General features: G+C 41.5%; 2 protein-coding genes across 14 annotated transcripts in view; one reads left to right on the top strand and one right to left on the bottom strand.

Annotated features, from left to right (window-relative positions):
- dock7 (dedicator of cytokinesis 7) overlaps positions 1-20,205 on the top strand; it is a 43,445-nt gene that overhangs the window by 11,034 nt on the left and 12,206 nt on the right. For 8 of the 13 annotated variants that reach the window (XM_062396095.1, XM_062396103.1, XM_062396100.1 and 5 more), the window contains exons 15-32: positions 8,118-8,235; positions 8,489-8,559; positions 10,311-10,449; positions 10,628-10,729; positions 11,017-11,103; positions 11,893-12,124; positions 12,476-12,640; positions 12,853-12,873; positions 13,623-13,792; positions 14,855-14,947; positions 16,485-16,574; positions 17,668-17,763; positions 17,849-17,989; positions 18,237-18,350; positions 18,671-18,838; positions 19,201-19,340; positions 19,648-19,817; positions 20,002-20,180. In XM_062396095.1, coding sequence (XP_062252079.1) covers positions 8,118-8,235; positions 8,489-8,559; positions 10,311-10,449; positions 10,628-10,729; positions 11,017-11,103; positions 11,893-12,124; positions 12,476-12,640; positions 12,853-12,873; positions 13,623-13,792; positions 14,855-14,947; positions 16,485-16,574; positions 17,668-17,763; positions 17,849-17,989; positions 18,237-18,350; positions 18,671-18,838; positions 19,201-19,340; positions 19,648-19,817; positions 20,002-20,180 — 2,296 coding nt within the window. The remainder of the gene's footprint in view (positions 1-8,117; positions 8,236-8,488; positions 8,560-10,310; positions 10,450-10,627; positions 10,730-11,016; positions 11,104-11,892; positions 12,125-12,475; positions 12,641-12,852; positions 12,874-13,622; positions 13,793-14,854; positions 14,948-16,484; positions 16,575-17,667; positions 17,764-17,848; positions 17,990-18,236; positions 18,351-18,670; positions 18,839-19,200; positions 19,341-19,647; positions 19,818-20,001; positions 20,181-20,205) is intronic. The other 5 variants (XM_062396108.1, XM_062396105.1, XM_062396104.1 and 2 more) reach the window with 2 other exon arrangements.
- Positions 375-4,550, bottom strand: angptl3 (angiopoietin-like 3). The gene is made up of 7 exons (XM_062396110.1): positions 3,919-4,550; positions 3,408-3,518; positions 3,132-3,243; positions 2,917-3,030; positions 2,527-2,622; positions 1,657-1,929; positions 375-1,515 (listed from the first exon to the last, which is right to left on the bottom strand). The coding sequence occupies exons 1-7, from the start codon at positions 4,462-4,464 to the stop codon at positions 1,331-1,333; spliced, it is 1,437 nt and encodes a 478-aa protein (XP_062252094.1). The 5' UTR covers positions 4,465-4,550; the 3' UTR covers positions 375-1,330.

Below are 20,205 nucleotides of genomic sequence, written 5' to 3'. Positions count from 1 at the left end.
AGCTCTGGTTAGCCAATCACTGGGTTGACGTAAGCACCAGGGCCAGCGTGGGAATGTCACTACAGACACCAGATTAAATCCCTGCTGTGAAACACAAAGAGATTTATCTGGTACTGATTAACTGCAGTGAACTAATTTGACATTGGGTTGAATAGAAAATACTTTAGTTGATATGTAGAAGACAGACACTGACTCCAGATTTAAAGTAATAGTCTCCAAGAGGACATTTATCTGAATATCCTCTTTTTAAAAACTGTAAATAATGAGTATACTTTGATATAATAATGTTTATCTAAATTGTATTAATATGTAAGCATGCAGTTCCTATATAAGTCCATATAATTTGATTGAGAAGAAATATATTCACAGGGAAATATTATTTGGCTCAGACCACCAATGCAGTCATGTTGGAAAGGTGTTGGGCCACATTGATTTTTATTTTGTCAACATGACTCGTTAGCACATTGCTACTTGTCAGGGTTACGTGTTAGGATGAGGTACATTTACAGTAGAGTTGAAAGAATGGACAAGAGTCAATATGACTCAATAACATAGGAAATACATGGAAATGAGTACCAGCATATATCTTATAATAGCATGAACATGGTTTAAATACTTTACACAGTAAAAAAAATAAAAACATAGAACAAACAAAAGGAAACGTTTTGTAATATGCTGCCCAAGGTTTGTATGTCCACTTTTTGTATTAGGTGAAGCAAGGCCCTCATTCATTAGTATGGACCATTCTGTTGCTGTGTTGTCCTAGAAACCTGCTGTTCAGTATATAATTAGCATGCATTATGTTTTCACATCACAAAGATAAAAATAACTTTTGAGTATTTCACAAAACAAAAAGATGGCCAGGTCATCTCAGTTTAAGAGCTAGATTGTAACGAGTCCCCATAGATTTTCCCCCAAATGCTGTCCTGTGACATTTTGCAACCGGCACTAAATCGGGCTGCTGATTATGGATCAATATGTCCATTTTGCAAGTGATTGCAGATGTTGCATCATGAGGATTCTACTGTCCCTGCTTGATCAGACCCAATAGGTTAACGACCTATGTGGCATTTGTTGCAACAGTGCGACAGTTCAGCATTTTCTGCAATTTTTTGGCTCGTTCAGTCAGACTCTGCACCAGTCTGTGTCAGAATGGTATCAGGAGGCAATCTGCTTAATGTTGCATATAAATCAAGATCTTTGTTTGATGCCTGATTTACTTTGCTTTCCCTTCCCTATGAAGATTATCGGTTGAGCGTAACATATTACTAACGTTTATGAAAAATGCCAGCAGTGTTGGTAGAGAGCAGACGGTATGAGTCGGGGGGGTTCAGTTGTAGGTGTTAGGAGTTTGGGCTGGTCGCAGAGTGATCTTGGTCATCCGGAGGGAATACGAGGGCCCGGTGCCTGGCTTCCAGTGAATGCCCTTCCTCCTCGCAGAGCGTCCCTTTGCCCTCAGCCACAAATACCTTCCATTGAGGTTGGTCTCTCCGCAGCCATTGAACCACCAACCACCTGCCAGAGGGTCGAAACAAGAGGCACAAGTTACACATAACTTGGTATTAACAAATGGATTGTGTCGTGATTCATTATATGATTTGGATTATTGCTGTGCTGAGGATTCAGTCGGAGAATCAGGTTTTAGAATCTCTTTACCTGAGTAATTGCGAGTGCAGAAGTTCTTTTGCTGGCTCATGTTATTTCTGTCTTTAGTGGAGAATCTCGTGTCGGTTATGTTGGCTATGGCGTTCGGCAGGCTTCCAGAGAAATGGCTGACGTGAAGGGTGTAGTCCTTTGAGCGACCGTCCAATGAGAAGCTGTACTCAGCCCAGTGCTTCTCCTCCTTCCAGTCCTCCAAATCAATACGTAGGATGGAAGCTCCCTGCTGGGCGAGACTGTGGATCTTCTTCAAGCCCAGCCAGAAGTCCTCTGTGTTAAACATACACATATAGTTTTAACTTTGTTTAAACATTTCACCAGCAGGCAATCTTAAGAAGTTTCTAGACTCACACAACATTTTACTCATTAATCTATCAATTTCAAATTAATCTCCAGTAGTGAGTTAAATCCTGCTTCTTTAATCCAGAAGAAATATATGCTTTACACGTGTTGCCCTTGGCCTATGGTTGCATGCTGCAGTTAGCTGTAAGGTATAAATATTTGACAGGTAGTTAAGTAGCAGAGCAACTTAAATTCATGGCTGCAGGAGCCATTCTTCTGGGATGCATCACGACTGCATGAATGAGCAGCTGTTTGAGCCGGTGTGAACTGCAGGGAAAGTTGCCAAATCTTTGTGTATTAACTAGACAGTAGATTCAGTCTGTCAGTTTAGGGCTGTCTCTTATCACTAGGCTTACAGGGGGCTATCTTTGATTGCTTTTTATCAAATAAAAGTGTAATTATTTGTATCTACTTAAGTTCTGCAGCAGAGTATAACCACCTATGGCACAAACGTGTATATTTTGTAAATACTCGATTCGAGGGCCTATCTGGACTGTAACACAAAGTTTAAAAAAAGCTACTCACTTTCCAGGTCTCCAAAACCTTCCTCATATTTCTCCCATGTCTGGTCAAAATCCACTGAGCCATCGATCCTGTGCTGGATGACAGTTGAGCCACCATCTGCACAGGGGATGAGAAGTATATTTCAATTCGAGGCACAAGTCACGCACCTGTTTGCACAAGCATCGGGGAGTTTCCTTATCACAGAAAGAGTAAATAGGTTATTCACCCCTGTGTGTGCCCTTCTTGATAACCTGTTCCTGCGGCTGTCTAGCTTGATAACCTTTTGTCTTTTGTTCCTTGCCCTGAGATGCACGCTAGTGACTTCATCTTTAAGTATGTCAATGCCTTTGAACAGAAACTACGTATTTTGATGCCTTCGCTGAAACTTCAAATTGCGGTTGTCTCACTCACCTGAACCCAATTCGCAATACACGTTGAATGGCTCTGATCGGTTTGGCTTGATAACATAGACTCCACTGTTGGCCTCTCCTTTGCTATACAGCTCACTGCAGTCCACGGGGAGGTCTGCAGCACAATACCAAAATAAATACATCCACATTTTATTATTTTAGGATATTTCAAATTTTTTAAAAGCGTGTTATCCAAAAATAATTAAAAAAGTTTACCGTTTGTGTCCAGGCCAGTTGAGTTTACTGTCAGATACTCAAACATATTCTGAGCTGCAGGGTCTGAATCCGCTGGCTTATCGACTGTATCTTGAAAACTGTCATAGCTTAGCTGCAGGGAAATGCAAATGAATGCGCTGGGTTAAATGATGTTGTCAGCCCTTGAAAAAAGCCCACAATCATTCCCACAAATCCATAAAAGCGAATTCTAACAGATAGAAAATGTTTGGCCTTTAAAGGCTGAATGTATTCTAAACTTCCAAACTGGTGGCCTACCTTTTCCTCCAGGTTTTTAATCTTGACCTTCTGGTGGTCAAGTTGATCGTGCTGCTCTTTCACAGCTTTCAGCAGATTGGTGATCGTTCTCTCTTGTGCGTCAATCACATCCTGAAAATGCCACAAGGAAAATAAACTTTCATACTCTCTCCCTGTAAATATGTTGGATTTTTTAAATGTGTGACATGAATTCAACAAACAGATAGTTACAGATTGAATATCACTTATTAGTAGATGAGTATAATTTGCAATATTATCAGTAGCAGGATGGTAACAAAGAGCCTGTAACACTAAACAACAGAACACAAAAGTAGTGAGTTTACCTGCTTTTGTTGTTCAATTATACATTAGCACAATTTGATAGCCCATGTCCTGTATATTGATAACATCCAAGTGGAGTTTGAAACTTTGAGGAAACTTTCTGCAGTTTTTTTATTTGCTCAATCGTCACTTTCATCGACTAAAACATGCAAATAACTTTGTGTGATTGAATCAGCACTTAGCTGCTTACCCTGAGTGTTGTGATTTCACTGAGCTGTTCAGCAGGGACCAAGCTCTGTGACAGCCCCTTCAGCCTCTCCTCCAGGTTCCCCACCTTGCTCTGCAACTTCGTGCGCTCGTGGATGATGCCGTTGATCTTGGAGTTGATCTCCAGCGACAGGTTCTTGATCTCCTCATTGTTAGCCTTCAAATAGTTGGTGGTCTTCTTCAGCTCCATCTCCTCCTCCTTGATCTCTGACGTGACAACGGAGAGCTGGTAGAACGAGCGGTCAAAAATGTTCAGCTTTTGAAAAATGTCGTTGATCTGGGCCTTGGTCTTGTGGACGAACTCCCGCAAACTCTGGCCCAGCTGCAGGAGGCCGTTTGCAAGTAGCCGGACATCGTCCAGCATGGCGAAGCGTGACTTTGCCTCAGTGGGGCTCGGTCCTGTGGTTGAGGCGTGGGGATGCTGCGTGGGTTGCAAGGTGGTTTGCTCTTCTCTACCTGAGGTTTTCAAATGGACTGCAGTGGTGAAATCAGCAAGCAGCAGCAGCAACAGCCAGAACAGCTTCATCATGATTTCTGGATTGACAGTAATCTTCTGAAACACTGTTGCACTGCTGTTGTGTTCCTCTTCTTTGAGCCTGTTTCTCTCCCTTGCTGTTAAAATGATGTGAGAGCAGCAGGCTGCTCTGTTTTATATACTACCCCGTCTGTAGAGGAGGGGGGGATTAGCTGATCATTAAACCCTACTATGTTTTAGCTGTTTACCCCACCTCCTCCTAAATCCCCCCCGAAGCCCTCCCTCTCCTGAACAAACAAATCACAGCAGTGAGCAAATGACATTTACACCCCTCCCTTCTCCACTGTCCATTTAACCCCAATCCCCTCTCCATACCACACCCTGCCCTACACTGTTCTCCATCTATAGTGCAGCGCTTTAGCTGATCAGCAGAATGCCAACAATGGCCATCACTGGTTTTTGATGGATCGTCAGCCTGATCAATCTCAAACCTTATAACCTTGCACACACATTGCTCTGATTGATAAGGCTGTGTGTAATTAATGCTCCGGGGTTTGATTTAGCATCCTGCTGAATCAGCCGAGCACCGAGCTCTGCTTCGTTCACTCCTCCTTCCCTCTTTGCTCGGGGAGGGGAGTGGGCCTGACATCTGTGCCAGGGTTGAGCTTCTGGACATGAATGATGTGAGAGAGGCTGGGCAGTGTGTACTCATCATTTGGATATTTATTGCTCAGCCTTATCTGGGTTTTTTCAGCTTTGCCATAGCGTGTGTAATTTTTGTAATGCCACCAGTCACCAGATATGGGGAGTACACACCCACCAAGCTCGTACTCCTACTGGTGAGGGCTTCTCCTTAGGCCTCAGTTCTTCATGGCTTCAATTCTTTCCGATGTTTCTTTGAGATTCTGGATCTTGTTGACACAGTTCCATGAACATTGTTTGTAGCAAATTCATGTTGCAAATCTCCTGTTAGACCACATCCTAAAGTTTGTCTAAGTTTGTAAAGGAGCTCAAACCAGATTGATTACCTGCAAACTGTTTAAACTGACATTTGTCATTATATTGCGTTCAGACCTGCGCCATCAAAGGGGATGTATGAGAGAACCCACATCATCAAAGTCACTGGCATTACGTTTTCCCCATACTGATCTGGGATGTGAATGATAACTGAAGCTCCTCACCTGTATCTGCACAGTTTTATGCCTTGCACTGCTGCCACGTGATTGGCTTATTAAATGATTGCATGAATACGAGTGTGTACAGGTGTTCGTCATGAAGCGCTCGCAGCTTTTAAAGGATCATTCTTGTCCTATTTTTGTGGGAAACTTTTAGTAAGTGATTTCAAGCAAACTTGCACTGTCGGTGAAATGTGTTCACCATTAGCCAGAGAGTGGGGGGGGGAACTAATTACTGAAATGACTTGATGTAAAATTTAATAGGAATATAAATATTTATACTGTTGGCATTGCTTACTGCTTGGTTTCCAACTCAAATAAACGTGTCCATATGTGGTGTAAAAAAGTTTGACCACACAGACTGCAGTCTTTGGCTCATACAGGAATGTGTACATTGAAAATGTCCTGTTAGCATCTTTTATGGGCATTATTGTTGTTAAAGTAAAGAACTAATCAGGCACGTTGTACAGCAAATGAAAGTAATATTAAATGATTACATTCACATTATGACAAATAGCTGAAAATACTGGGATAATTGCACCATAGCCTCGAGCTTTGGTTTGAAATGGAAACATTTGGCTCGTACAGTGCAACCTGAAATACCACGGTCATCTTAATGAGCTCTTTTTAGTCATTTATGGTTATAAGGATGGATTACCTCAGTTCTCAGTAATTAAAGGAGGGCTACGGTTTTCATATGAACAGAGCAGAAAGAAAAGGTCCTATGAAAAAAAAAAGAATTGGCCGTGAGCTGAGTGAACCTGCAGGAATGCTGTATCAGCATATAGCTGGTAATGATATTCAGTATCCTTCATTCCAGCACAGTGTTCAGTGCCAAGGATTGGAGGTGAGGGTGTTAAAGGTTTGAACCTGACCTGGTCTTCTCAGGTCTCTGTGGAGCGGTCATATTCTGCACATGTTTGTATCCAAGTTCAACGAGGTAATTTATTTTAAATGTATTGATAACCCCTACAAGCAGTAATTAAGGTGCTATCCACAGCGGTTTGTTAATTTAAGAATGATGTTTTCTAATTTTCTCCCTGGGAAGAACCAAGAAGAATTAAATTAAATTTAATTCATGGGTTATCTCAGATTTTTTCAACCTAGATTATTATCAATTCTGCATCCATTTTATTTTAAATTCCTAAACTTAAATTTCGATTATCTATAAATGTGTTTGCTATATTCCATGATTTTATTTTAAGATTAAGATTCTTAATCTTTTTCTTTTAAGATTACTAACATTTTACTACTTTTTTAAGTAGGAATACCCAAGTTGAATAAAAATGTCAGATCTTTCAAACCTTTTTTAATTTGTCCTTTATCATGGCGACCTGTTGGTAAATTCTCGATTTAAAAGTCCAACATATGTATGCTAATAAATAACCATCTTCTCTTAATATTGCACACCTGCTTCTTAGTCATAATTTCTTCTCTGCATGCTCTTAAATACTAGTGAATAATGCTATTTGGGGAAAGCTGCAGTCAGTAACACAGTGTTTTGAGTGTTCATGTGCACTCATCAACCTCAGTTGAATCTGATGAGATGAACTGTCCAATCGGTGATACTTCAATCAATGCTTATACAGCTTCTTTTCAAACTGAAACCACATTTATAGCAGCCATTAAAGTTGTTGGGACAAACTTAGTGATGGGCAACAGAAAGAGAAATTCCAATCATCAGACGAGAGCGATTCCCACGCTTCCTCCTCAGTTGTGGTTCCAGCTGTGGTCTCTATGGGGCCAACCCCACTGACTCCACTACGTCACTGTGGTTTGTCAGCTGATCCCAGGTTGGGTTGCACTTCCAATTCTGGGGTAATAGTAATAGTAATAGTTATTTTTTGTAACATTACATCTGCTGGCAACAACAACTGCAATGGTAAAGACCGTTAAATAAAACATGTTTTTATTTTTAACCCTCAAGTCGGATGGCGAGAGTTAATATTCCAAAATAAAAGCATGACATGGTAATGACTAAAACGTTTTCCTTCATATTACGGACTCTCAAATGATCAGTTAATCAGACAAAATGACACTCATCCCTCGTCCTCTCCTCTCGCCTGTTCTTTAAACTGGTTTATGATTTTTATGTTGCATCTTTTATGGTTGGTAACAGGCCATGTGTCCTTTATACACATTGTGATGTGTCCTTTAAACACATTGTGGTTTACCTCGCCCTTTAAATTTATCAGTTCATGTCACACTGATGTAACCGTGTGAGGTAACATGTTCAGGCTCTGTCAAGGATGTTTGGTTAAGGTAACAGAATGAGAGGTTATGGTTTAAGTTGGATTCTAATTGTGCTATGAATTCACCTTTTTCACCAATTTATTTCAAACTTAATTGTTACCATCTTACCATTGTATAGGGTGTAATTGCAAAATGTGAATTAATCCTTCATGTAAGCTGTATGATGTTTATCATTTTGTAAGTTGTGTACTCAAGGATTTCCATAGGGTAAATGCAGATATATTTTGCACTGATTGGATTTGCTGTCTGCTTCAGTGCTTTTATTTTTGTGTTTTTCAGGAATCTGCTTTATGTGAACCCTCAAAGTCTTAACTTCGCCAACCGCCAAGGCTCCGCCCGCAACATTACAGTGAAAGTGCAATTCATGAATGGAGAGGATCCTAACAATGCAATGCCGGTACGTCATCATAAAACAGTTAACACTATCAAGTGTTATCAGCCAAACCACAAGAGCTGTGACTTAGCTGGATGTGTCACTGTGTTGGCAGCTGAAGAACTTTTACCATTTTCATGTTTGTTTTACATTTTCGTGTTATTCTACAGCTGTGTGAATGATAACAAATACACATCTTCAGAAACAGTCATAATTCATTCCTTCAATGGAGCTCAAGTGTCCCTGAACATCAGTATTATTTTTATTATCCTCCCAGGTGATATTTGGGAAGTCCAGTTGTGCAGATTTCGCGAAAGAGGCCTACACTGCTGTGGTGTACCATAACAGGTAGGTCATTGGTCTTTTGGCACACAGTGGTTTATTACAGAGGCGCTGCAGGCATGGAGGCCTGGTGGCTGCAGAGATGAAATGATAAATAGGAGGCAAGTCGGCCATTCTAAGATTACATAATCCTCTATTAGCCCCAATCAGAATGGAACGCATAAAAAAAGTGTTAAATATGTCTTAAATATAGGTCTTAAATACATTGAGCCTGGTCTTAATTATGTTAATGTCCATTTTAGGCAGCCTGCATTGTTTACAGTTGTTTCTGTACGATACATATATATTAGCATTCTGAAATATAACTTCAAACCAGTCCAACGTAGAACTGGTCAGAAATTGATCTCACTAAACTTGTCTGTTGGAAACTCTTTGGATGCCCACAGCCTCTTTCTGTAGCTTGTAAGATAATGTGGCATTTTGAGGGTTATTCTCTCCTTGGCTACTTCACCTTATCTTCAATTATGTTGAAGTCTAATTCTGGGATTCCGGTATTCCATCACATCTGCCGTGCTTGACATAGGTCTTAAAGTTAATTCATTATGGTCTTAAAAGGGTCTTAAAAGTCTTCAATTTAACATGTTTAAAAGTTGTTGAGTGACCGATCTGGAAACATAGGTGAAATTAGATTAATCCAAAAATCCCAAAATCTCCATATCAAAAACATACGTCTTTTTTTTCTCTTTTCTTACTCTTTTTAATGTCGACCATTATGTCGTTATCACAATATGATTTATTTAATGGCTTACCTTGGCAGTGCTGTGTTACCTATAGATTTTGAGAAAGCCAAAATGCTTTATATCGTATGGATAATCTGTAATTAAACTCACAGATGTTCCCTTTTAATTCACCTTTATTGTGCCGTCTTCTCTTATACCTTTACTGCCCTACATTTTGATGGCTTTCATTAAAGAAAGAGTTGAGTCAACCTTCTGGTTATGGTCATATGGTGTCCTTGAGTTTCCCTCGTCTGTACATAAGAGTTGAGGGGTCTCTTATATTTTATCACCACTATTAGGTGTTTTTTACGACACCCGGTGGTTTGTCATTTGACACCCAAGGGTCAAACATTCAAGGCCAAAGTTAATCAACCTGTGAATAATGTGCGACCGTGACTAGGTGGCTCAGGCATGAGGACCTCTTTCAGTTAACGGTCAATTACAGTCTATCATTTTGCTCAGAAATGGCACAATATTTCTTTTATCAGGACCTTAAAGCTAAGTGAGAAAAAGTGAATGACAAGGGTCTCTTTCAAACGGATTTGTTTTGTAAATCTGGAAAGCTTCCACCTTTTGTGCTTTTCACTTTAATTCCCTGGGCCCGGCTAATAAATCATTATCTTTCCTACACCAGTTGAGTTGTTTGTTTTTGAGAACTTTTCCCTTCTGAAATGTTGGTTCCCGTGAGAAATAAGAACCTTTCTCTGACCTTTTTCAAACAGTTTTGGTCACTTACATCCTGGTGGGTTGTTTAATGGGCCTGCTGTTGTTGTAGGTTGTTGTTTTTGGGCACTGACTCGCAGACAGAGTGTCCTAATGTAGGAATATACTGTATATATAGAAATTAGATGAATTGACCTCCTCAATGTACCCTTGCTCTTTCTTGAGACAAATATTCCCAAGTCATTGACTTAATCTGTCCACATGAATGAATCTATTTAGTGTGGTTGTCTCTCCCAATCTATACATTTAATGAATAGCAAGCTCACACGTTTTTCAACTGGGTTTTGAATCTCTGTCACTGTTTGCCGTCACCAGATCACCTGACTTCCACGATGAGATCAAGATCAAGTTGCCAGCCTCCCTGTCGGACCACCACCACATTCTCTTCACCTTTTACCACGTCAGCTGCCAGCAGAAGCAGAACACTCCTTTGGAGACCCCTGTGGGATACACGGTGGGTAACAGTCCCTGGGGCAGCTCACTGTCACTCGTGCATGCTTGAGCATTTATTTAGAGAATTCAACAACATCTGAATTTCTTTTTAAAGCCTTAAAAACACCTTATTAAATTAAGTATATTATATAAAAAATGGTTGATGTCTGTATTTGATTTGTTTCTTCCTGTCTCTGTAGTGGATCCCCATGTTGCAGAGCGGGCGTCTGCGGACGGGACACTTCTGTCTTCCTGTGTCTCTGGAAAAACCACCACAATCCTACTCTGTTCTCTCCCCAGATGTAAGACACATATTTTGAATGCACATATTTCTTCAAGTGCATTAAATTATTAATTCAATCCCAAATTTGATATCAATAAAAGGGCAGTTCTGATACATATTTATTAAGGATTAAACCAACATCATTTAAGCTCATTAACTGTGTATTTTGGGGTGAGATGGAAAAAGTAGAGCAGCCTTCAAACTGTATTATTATCAGTAGATTCAATGTCCAGCAATGCACAATGAAAAAAAAAAAGAAATCTTGCCAGTGCTCCACAGTTTTAACTCAGTGTTATTGTTCTTCAGGTTCCTCTCCCGGGGATGAAGTGGGTGGATAACCATCGAGGAGTATTCAATGTGGAAGTGGTGTCTGTCTCAGCCCTACACACACAGGTAACTGGGCTGTATTCAGTGATTATGTGGATCTTGTCATCACCTGTCATTCCTCTTGCTCCCCCCCTTTCTTTCATCTGTATAAATTTGAGCCTGGGGGAATTGCGGCTGGAAAATAAGAAACATTAGATCCCCAAAATAAGCTGTTGTTAGGAATAAAGAAGAAAATCGTCATTGTAATATTTGTCGCCGAATTATCAATTTCTTTACATTACACAACGCAATCATAACCATTTTATATATCCATGTTAAAGTTAAGAGAAGCACCCACACAGTGCTTCCACATGAATTCCCTTCCCAGCACCAGTTCATTACTGGGCGTGGCTCAGCTCACCAGGTTCCTTCTGAGGTCCACTCCATCTCTGTGTCGACTGTGGTGTGGAGGGCAGGACTTTGGTCCACAGGAGCCTAACTGGAACTAATGTGCTCATAAATCACTGCCGCTGGCGTCGATTAAACACGCTAGGTTCCTGTGCTCTTGTAGTAATGTTCGCTTTGCGGTTTCCACTCGCTGAGCCAAGTTGCCGGCTCAGAGTTACAGACGAGTAGATCCAAGCCTACTTTTGTTTGTTGACTGCCTTCCTGCCCTTTTTATTCATCTTTCTCTAGCTTAAACATGTGTTTCCCTATAAGCTCTAAGCTTCCCCCCTTTCCCTCTCTTCTGTTCTTTCACCATCCCTCTTTTTCTATATCCCATTTCTGCATTGCATTTATTTAACCAACAGATTTTTCCGCTCTCTGTCCTCATTTAATCTCCAATGCCTCTCGTTTCTCTCTCTCTCACTATAGGACCAGTACCTTGATAAGTTCTTTGCCTTGGTTCACGCCCTGGATGAGCACATGTTCCCAGTCAGAATAGGAGACATGCGCATCATGGAGAACAACCTGGAGGCCGAGCTCAAGTCCAGCATTGCGGCTCTAAACTCTTCCCAGCTGGAGCCGGTGGTTCGATTCCTTCACCTCCTACTCGACAAGTTGGTTCTGCTCATAGTGCGGCCGCCGGTCATCGCTGGACAGATAGGTAGGCTGCTGTATCACATTGAGTAAAAAGCCAAGCGCTTTGAGGTGTTGGTTTACATTTCAGTTTCTCAGTAAGCCATGGATTACATATTACACATTTACATTAGCACAGAATTCCTATAGCGAATTTGTCGTTTTGTTAATAACACTATTATAATGCAAAAAGTCTAAGTAAATACATGCAAAAGTCATGGTCACTCTGGAAAAATATGTATGTAGGTCATCCTGTTCAACATGCATGTTAACTTCATGTGCAACAACTCTGCTCTTTGTCCAATGTCTGCATTTTTGTATGTCAATTGGTGTCTGTCTGAACCCTTGTGTGTATGTGTGTGGGTGTGTGTGTGTTTAGTGAATCTGGGCCAGGCATCCTTCGAGGTCATGGCATCCATAGTGAACCGGCTTCACAAGTACCTGGACAGCAGCCAGGACATGCACGGACGCAACAGCCTGCTGTCCTCTTACATCCACTATGTCTTCCGCTTGCCAAGCACCGACCCCAACGCGCCATCGCCAGGTAATCAACATAATCGACCTCCTCACGATTTCCTTTGATTTACATCTGTTCTTCTGTTTTCCCCACTAAGTTGACCTCATCCAATCACCAGCTCACCCTCACCGGGTGTCCGTGATCAAACCTACCTGCCATAATTTTTATTTTCCTATTTCTTTTTTTATCTTTTCCTTTATTTCCCCCCCCACATCCATTTTGTCTTCCACCCAACACAGACACCAACTCATCCTCAACAGGTAGATATGGTCCACTGCTGTACTTTTTTCATTTATGTTCATTCCTTCTACCTTTATAATTTAAGTTACGTTGCATTTGACGGGCAAAATTTCCTGCAGATCCTGTGTTAGTTCATGCTATCCAGTAGCAAGACATTCATTGTTTCACACAACTCCATATAACTAGATTAAACTTAAATATCCTTTTTTTCAATAACATATTCATAAATAATTATGGTATTGAGAACCTTAACATGTGCCAATGTCGATGAGGTATTTTACTTCAATGGCCGTCCCTATTCGTTAGAGATGAAGTTTACGAACGCAGATCTCCTTCAAATTGTAAAGCGAGGTGACAAGCAGAGGAGGAACAACTAGATGCTGCAAAGTTACAAAGAATTTGAAGTAACGTTGCCAGATCTTAGCAAACAGAATAACAATTTCACCTTTTAGTAGAAAGCCCTTTTAGTGGACGATTCATGGACTGTCACAGTTGCCCCATACGATTTCATTGAAGCCACTGCAGCAGTGTCAGGGCTGCAAGTGGAGATGATCTACTGGACCAATTCCAAAAGTGTTTTTTTAAGTATCAATCATTTACACACCCACATTTCACAGGACCCAGGTTGACAAATACTGGATCCCCCTTTAAGGGTGGGCTTTGCATACATGATGGTATGAGCATTTTTTAATTGCGTAGTAGTAGAAATGTTGATCTCATCCCACTTGTCCCTTTTTCCCTTTCTTCCTTTACGTGTGTGTTGTCCCAGGCCCGGGAGGGTTGGGAGGCTCGGTTCACTACGCCACCATGGCCCGCTCGGCGGTCCGACCCGCCAGCCTCAACCTAAACCGCTCCCGCAGCCTTAGCAACAGCAACCCTGACATTTCCGGGACGCCCACCTCTCCTGACGACGAGGTCCGCTCCATCATTGGCAGCAAGGTAAGGTCATCACTCCGTGGCTGTGGTGATACTTGAGCCTGCAGCTTCTTTTATCTCAGGCCAGTCGATTTTCTGTTAGAGGATAAAACAGACACTCCACATTTTACATGATGTCAACGTGACCTGCAGTTATAGACTTTTTGCATGACACGTAGATGCCAGATATCAGGGTCAAAAATTTTAACCATCTAGCAGCTCTCATTGATTTGTGACAGATTTTTGACCGACCCTTGTAAGATGATTAAACCGGATCTATAGTTCACATCAAGGCAGAGTCCTTACATGTGCGCAGTGACTTAGAGGCCCATTTGATCAATTTGTGAACTGTATAGCCAATGCGTAAACATAAGCCCTGGACATGTTATCTCTCTAACCGCTGTAACAGCAACCTGACACACACATACACGCATGTACACACAATGCTCCGTGTGTGCAGGTTGTGAAAGGCACACAAGACATTTGGTTTACGGTCTCATCGGTAGAGCAGATGCACTGAGAAGATAGAGCGGCATAATGTTTAAAAAGTCAAAGACCTTTTTAAAGACATTGATAACAGTGTACGTGTTCAGTTTCCTTCTCTGTTCCTTTTTATTTGATGCTCTTGATTTGTTGTGATGCATTTCCTCTGCTTCAATGTGTGATTTCAACCATTTTTGATTTAATGTAACCTTAGCGGTGACTGAATGTAACGTGCTCCTCTTATGGTCTTGCTGTACTTTTAACCGTGATGTGATGGATGCAGCCCCCTGTTTGATGAATGTGCCCTTTGCTGCTAATACTTAACTAAACCTTTCTTCTCTTGTCTCTGAGGGGGTGGGGGGGGTACTTCTAACACAGAGAGAGAGAGAGAGAGTTGCCTAAATGTCCTCGTCTCCTCTGTGCTGATGATTTGGACTGACAGCTAACCTTTTTTGGGGGGGCCTTTGCATCTTCTAGCAGTACTGACCTCAGGACCTTTGTAACGTGTGTTATGCCTTCCCTCCTCCTCCTTCCCCCCCTGTGCTGCTCGCTTATTCCCTCGCCTCCTGCCTGCCCTGTGTCCTTTGACCTTGGCACCCCCAGGGCTTAGACCGCTCCAACTCGTGGGTGAACACCATGGGCTGTAAGAGTGCTCCCTGGGGATCCAGCCCTGGGTCCGCTCCAGAAACCATGCAGGTGGTTTAACGAATGCCCCGTCCTCCACTTTGCCTCACTGCAAATAAAATAACTCACCCTATTCACCTTGAAGGGATACTGGGATATTTGGAGTTTTGGTTAATTTGTACATTGATAAGAAATTGATTGGAGCTTGGGAGAGATCTGTAGGGAGGAGGTCTTGTTTTGTTTTAATCTGTTTCTTAACTATTGACTTAATATTTCTTGTAGTTCTCGTCACATGACTACCCTCATTTTATTGCGAGTACTGAACCATTTACAAAATGGACAGTTCAGTGCTTGGACAAAAAAAAGACCAAAACTTCAAAATATTTCAGTATTCTGGTCTAATAAAAATCACAACCCTCCCATGATCCCACACATGGGAGTCACAGCCGCCTCCATGACCCACTTCCTGACATGCTAGCGTCTCAGGCGTCATCCCACTTTACTTACATCATCCTTGGCACCTCTCTTTTTCTCATTACCTGCAGCAAAACACATACAAAAAAAAATCCAGATTTGGCAATGCCAGATTTAAAACCTGCTGTTCTGGGTTCACACTGCTCAGTCGCTGCTTAAAAACCTAAAACTAAGACAGTGTTTTTGTGAGTAGGTAAGTGGTAGAGAAAAAGGGTTGTGTTTAGAAATCATCTTCACCAGCAGAGAAGATTGCTTTTCTTAATTCATTATCTTTCCCTTTCTCATTTTTTTACTATTCACTCTCACTGCTTTAACCCCATAGTTCCCCCCCACTTAGCATCCCTGCATGATGTCTGACTCCACATAGCATTCACTCTGTCACTGCAGCATTGTGTATCTGTGTGTGTGTGAATGTGAGGTCATTGTCTGCTTCACTTGTCATCTACATGACGTTATGTCCTCCTCTAAGTTGTCATGACATAAGTTTTTTCTTATTTACTATCTGACAAATGCAAGACTATGAATACTGAGGATTAAAGATAAAGCTAATTGTGCATATTGCAATCATAAAGTCTTAAATTAAACATTCCTACGTCGACAGCTCACATTATTTGATTTTATCCTGCCTTGAACATAATGCTATTTTTTTTTTACCGATATTATTACTTTTGATACTTTTTCTTTAATGTTTCTGAAGTAATGTATTTAACTTGAGGGATGCAAAATGGCACATGTTTAAGCAATGTTTCTTGCATCAATAAAAATGAATCATTCTTATTTCCTCATTTGATTTCATGACTTTCGGCAGCAATTTTGCATCCCTCATTTAGGAAATACAAACATACAGATGTGTTGTGCTGTTATAGATTATGGGTCTATACACTTGTGTGTTATAACCCTGTTCTGTGTCTTACTGTTTTTGTCTTCATGTGTGACAGCTATGCATCTGTGTGAGTCTGTGAGTGTGAGAGTGTGTGTGTGTGTGTGTGTGTGTGTGTGTGTGTGTGTGTGTGTGTGTGTGTGTGTGTGAAACCCAGCAGACACATTTCTCTGTGCTGATGGAAAAAGGGGCAACCCTCACCTCGTTGCTCCTTCACTAACCTTGTTGTCACCGTTCCATTCATTCCACCCATAGGCCATGGAGCGCTGTGGCAATCGCATGTCTTCGCACACTGAGAGCGCCAGTTTCTTGCAAACTTTAACAGGACGGTTGCCCACAAAAAAGGTAGAGCCACTTGCGCTGGGGGAGGAGCCAAACCCCGCCCACCTCTGTTTTCCGCCTCCTCACCTGTCTTGTCTGTGGATGTGGATGTGAGCCTCTTGGTTGGTTGATGTTGTGTTTAGTGGTTGTGGAGTCTTGTCGAATGCTGGATGTTATGTGACGCGAATGCTGGTTGTGTTCTCGGTCTGGCTAACGCTGACTATGTGTTACAGGTAGTTGTAAACACAGAGTCTGGGAAGTCTTCATTCATAAGCCCAGTCACTGATATATAGTGAAAAGAATGCACACAGGTGGCTATTGAGATATTAAGTTCTGACCTAGCATTAGCTACCTAGTTTTTTTAACTTACAGCTTTCAAATGCTTTTCATGGCCCTCTGCAGGGAATGAGGTTTGCTCAGTTGTTTCTGCTGTGCAATAGTAAGTAGAAATAACGTTTCTAGTTAATACATGAAGCACTTGCATCACATATAGATTTAAAATGTGGATATTGATGAATTATTGTCCACTTCCTGCATTTATTGTATCAACAAGATAAAGGAAGACTTGCCAGACGGGTCTAGAGTCAGTTGTTAGCCAGACTGTGTTTGATGCTGGTTTTGCACAACAATGCACACCGCAATACATGTTATTGCTGAACGCTTGAAAGGAATGAAGAAGAATGAATTCTTTCTCCATGCAAAAGACAGAAAAAATATATATACATATCATAGAAAATGTATTCACACAACTCAATTTGCATGGTGGTAAGTTTGATTACTTTCTTCATTTCTGAGAGAGAAAAAAAACAAGTTTAAATGTTGTGTAATGTTTAATATTTTAATGTATTTGTTAAGAAAATTTTTTGGAGTTGTTACCTGATTTGTTAAAACCTAACCTCACTTTGTCTTTAACCAAATTTTCAGTTTTGGGGCGTGCAGTCCAATCCCCCATTTGTAAATAGACATTTTTAACCATGTTTCAGTTTATACATGTAGATCCACCTGTAGTGATATTTTTATCTAATGCCTCACACTCTTTCTATCCTTTTGGCCCCTTTGCTTCCTGTTTTCCTCTCTGTCCCTCTCAACCTCTTTTGTCTTCTCCCCCCCGTCTCAGCTCTTCCATGAGGAGCTGGCGCTCCAGTGGGTGGTGAGCAGCGGGAGCGTCCGGGAGGGCGCTCTACAGCAGGCCTGGTTCTTCTTTGAACTCATGGTAGGAAACAGTCTCGACACAGGAGACGTGATTTATGTGAAATATAATATCTCACCTTGTATCCCAATGAATTCCTTGACCACAGGTGAAGAGCATCATCCACCATCTTTACTTCACCGAGCGCCTCGAGTCACCGAGGAAGAACCGCTTTCCAGAACGCTTTATGGATGACATCACAGCCCTGGTCAGCACCATCGCCGGGGACGTTGTGTCTCGCTTCCAGAAGGTATCTAACGAGCCGATCAATTATCTATTGGAGGGGTTCCCAATGGGGATGGAATCTGGGGGATGTTCTAGCACTATGGAGACTAAGTGCAGTCTCTCTGTTTTGCAAATTAGTATTTTCAAAGTATTATTAAAAGAGTAAACTGACTTTTTGAGGCTTAGAAATGCTCCTTATGTTTTTTATTGGTTTTATACAATCTAGTGAAGAAGAAATCATTTTCATCTTCTCCAACTTTTCATTCATTCAGGACCTGGAGCTCGTGGAGAGACTCAACACGAGTCTGGCTTTCTTTCTCAACGACTTGCTGTCAGTGATGGACCGAGGCTTCGTCTTCACCCTCATCAGGGCATACTGGAAACAGGTACATCTCTTAATTTCTCTCATATATTTATTTTTAGTGTTTTTATGATACATAATAATGCACTTCAAGCAGAAACTGAGAGTAGATGTGTACTGATGAACAGATGTTTGCAGAATATAATGTCCTGCTCCCCCCCCACAAAAACCAAGCATTCAATTTAGTTCCTGTCAGTAGAGGTATTTCAGGACTTTTGTGTTCAATTTAAGATTTTGAAGTAAAGCAATACACAGAATTAAGAATATATCAAAGACAAATGAGTTTTTGCATTCATTTTTCATTTTAAAAACAATATATTCATGTGGATTGTTCCTTCTCTCCAGGTGTCCACAAAGCTTTACACTCTGCAGAACCCCAACCTGGAGTCCTTGAGGCTGGATTTCTTGAGAATCGTCTGCAGCCATGAACACTACGTCACGCTCAACCTGCCCTGCAGCCTGCTGACACCGCCCGCCTCCCCTTCCCCCTCCGTGTCCTCAGCAACGTCACAGGTCAGACAGACAGAAATGGAGAGAAGTCGTACATCATCATTGTTTTTCTCTAGTCTTGAACATTCTCCAAAGAAAGACAGAAAGAGGGCTAGTTTTAGTTGGAGTAGAAATATTTTTGAAATAAAATGTTAAAGATATGGCATGTAGCAATTCTTCTTTAAAATATCTCAAAACAACTAAAACTATGTTATATATTTTGTTGATTTGTCCACTTACATTATCAAAAACCATTCTGGTCACCTTCTATTTGCATCAAGCTCTAACTATGACAAACAACGTAAGACAGAGGAGAAACCAAAGTTGCATACACTACCTTTAATGGCGTCCTTCATGATTGTTGTTACTTCTCTTCTTTACCACAGAGCTCTGGGTTCTCCACACATGTCCAGGACCAGAAGATAGCCAACATGTTCGAGCTGTCTGTCCCCTTCAGAGAGCAACACTATCTGGCTGGACTGGTGCTCTCTGAGCTGTCTGTGATTCTGGACCCAGAGAACGAGGGGTTAGTATGATGTGGATTCAAACTTCACATAAGAGAAGTTCTGTTAGGAGCTTCAGGATCAGAATTACATTCAATCGATGGATGTCATTGTGTCTGTATGTGCCGACCCAATAAACTTGTATTCTAGAGAAAATCTGTTGGACAGAGATAAGCCTGTATACATAGTGACATGTAAATAAGTGAATGGGAGTGAGTTATGGTTTAACAGCCGTATCTTAATGTGAACAGCTTCTCCTTCTCTCTCTCACCCACTGTCCTTATTTATACAAACTAGCCATTTCTCATTTGTCCTTCCCTTTATTTTCAGGATGTTTGCTCTACATAAGAAAGTGGTGAGTGTCGTCCACAACCTCCTGTCCAGCCACGACTCTGACCCCCGCTATGCAGATCCAGAGGTGAAGGCCCGGGTCGCCATGCTCTACCTGCCTCTGATTGGTATCATCATGGAAACGCTGCCACAGCTTCACGACTTCACAGGTAGAGATCAGGAGCAAAACTTTGAATATACAATTATTTAACAGGAGTTTTTTTTGTTTGGTGTCTTTATCTTCTATAAGTTACATTGTGTGTTGGTCCCATAAAAATAGCCTTTAATATCATTTTCATAATAATGACAGCAGACTTTCAATTGTTCTTTTCCGTCCTCTTTTTCTGCCACTAGAGTCCCATAACCAGTGGGGTCGGCCAGGTTGCCCCCAGGGGGCAGCGGCGGGCAGCACTGGTGAGGAGGCCGAAGGAGAGGGCAACAGTATTATCAGCCAGACTGTCGCCATGGCCATAGCAGGCACCTCCACCCCCTCACCGATGTCCCGACCAAGCAGCTTCTTGCTCAACTCGCAGGTAAATCACAGTTTGCGACCTGTTG

Source organism: Platichthys flesus, chromosome 9 (genome assembly GCF_949316205.1).
Source record: "Platichthys flesus chromosome 9, fPlaFle2.1, whole genome shotgun sequence".
Classification (NCBI taxonomy): Eukaryota; Metazoa; Chordata; class Actinopteri; order Pleuronectiformes; family Pleuronectidae; genus Platichthys; species Platichthys flesus.
This window is presented reverse-complemented; position numbering and strand designations above follow the sequence as displayed.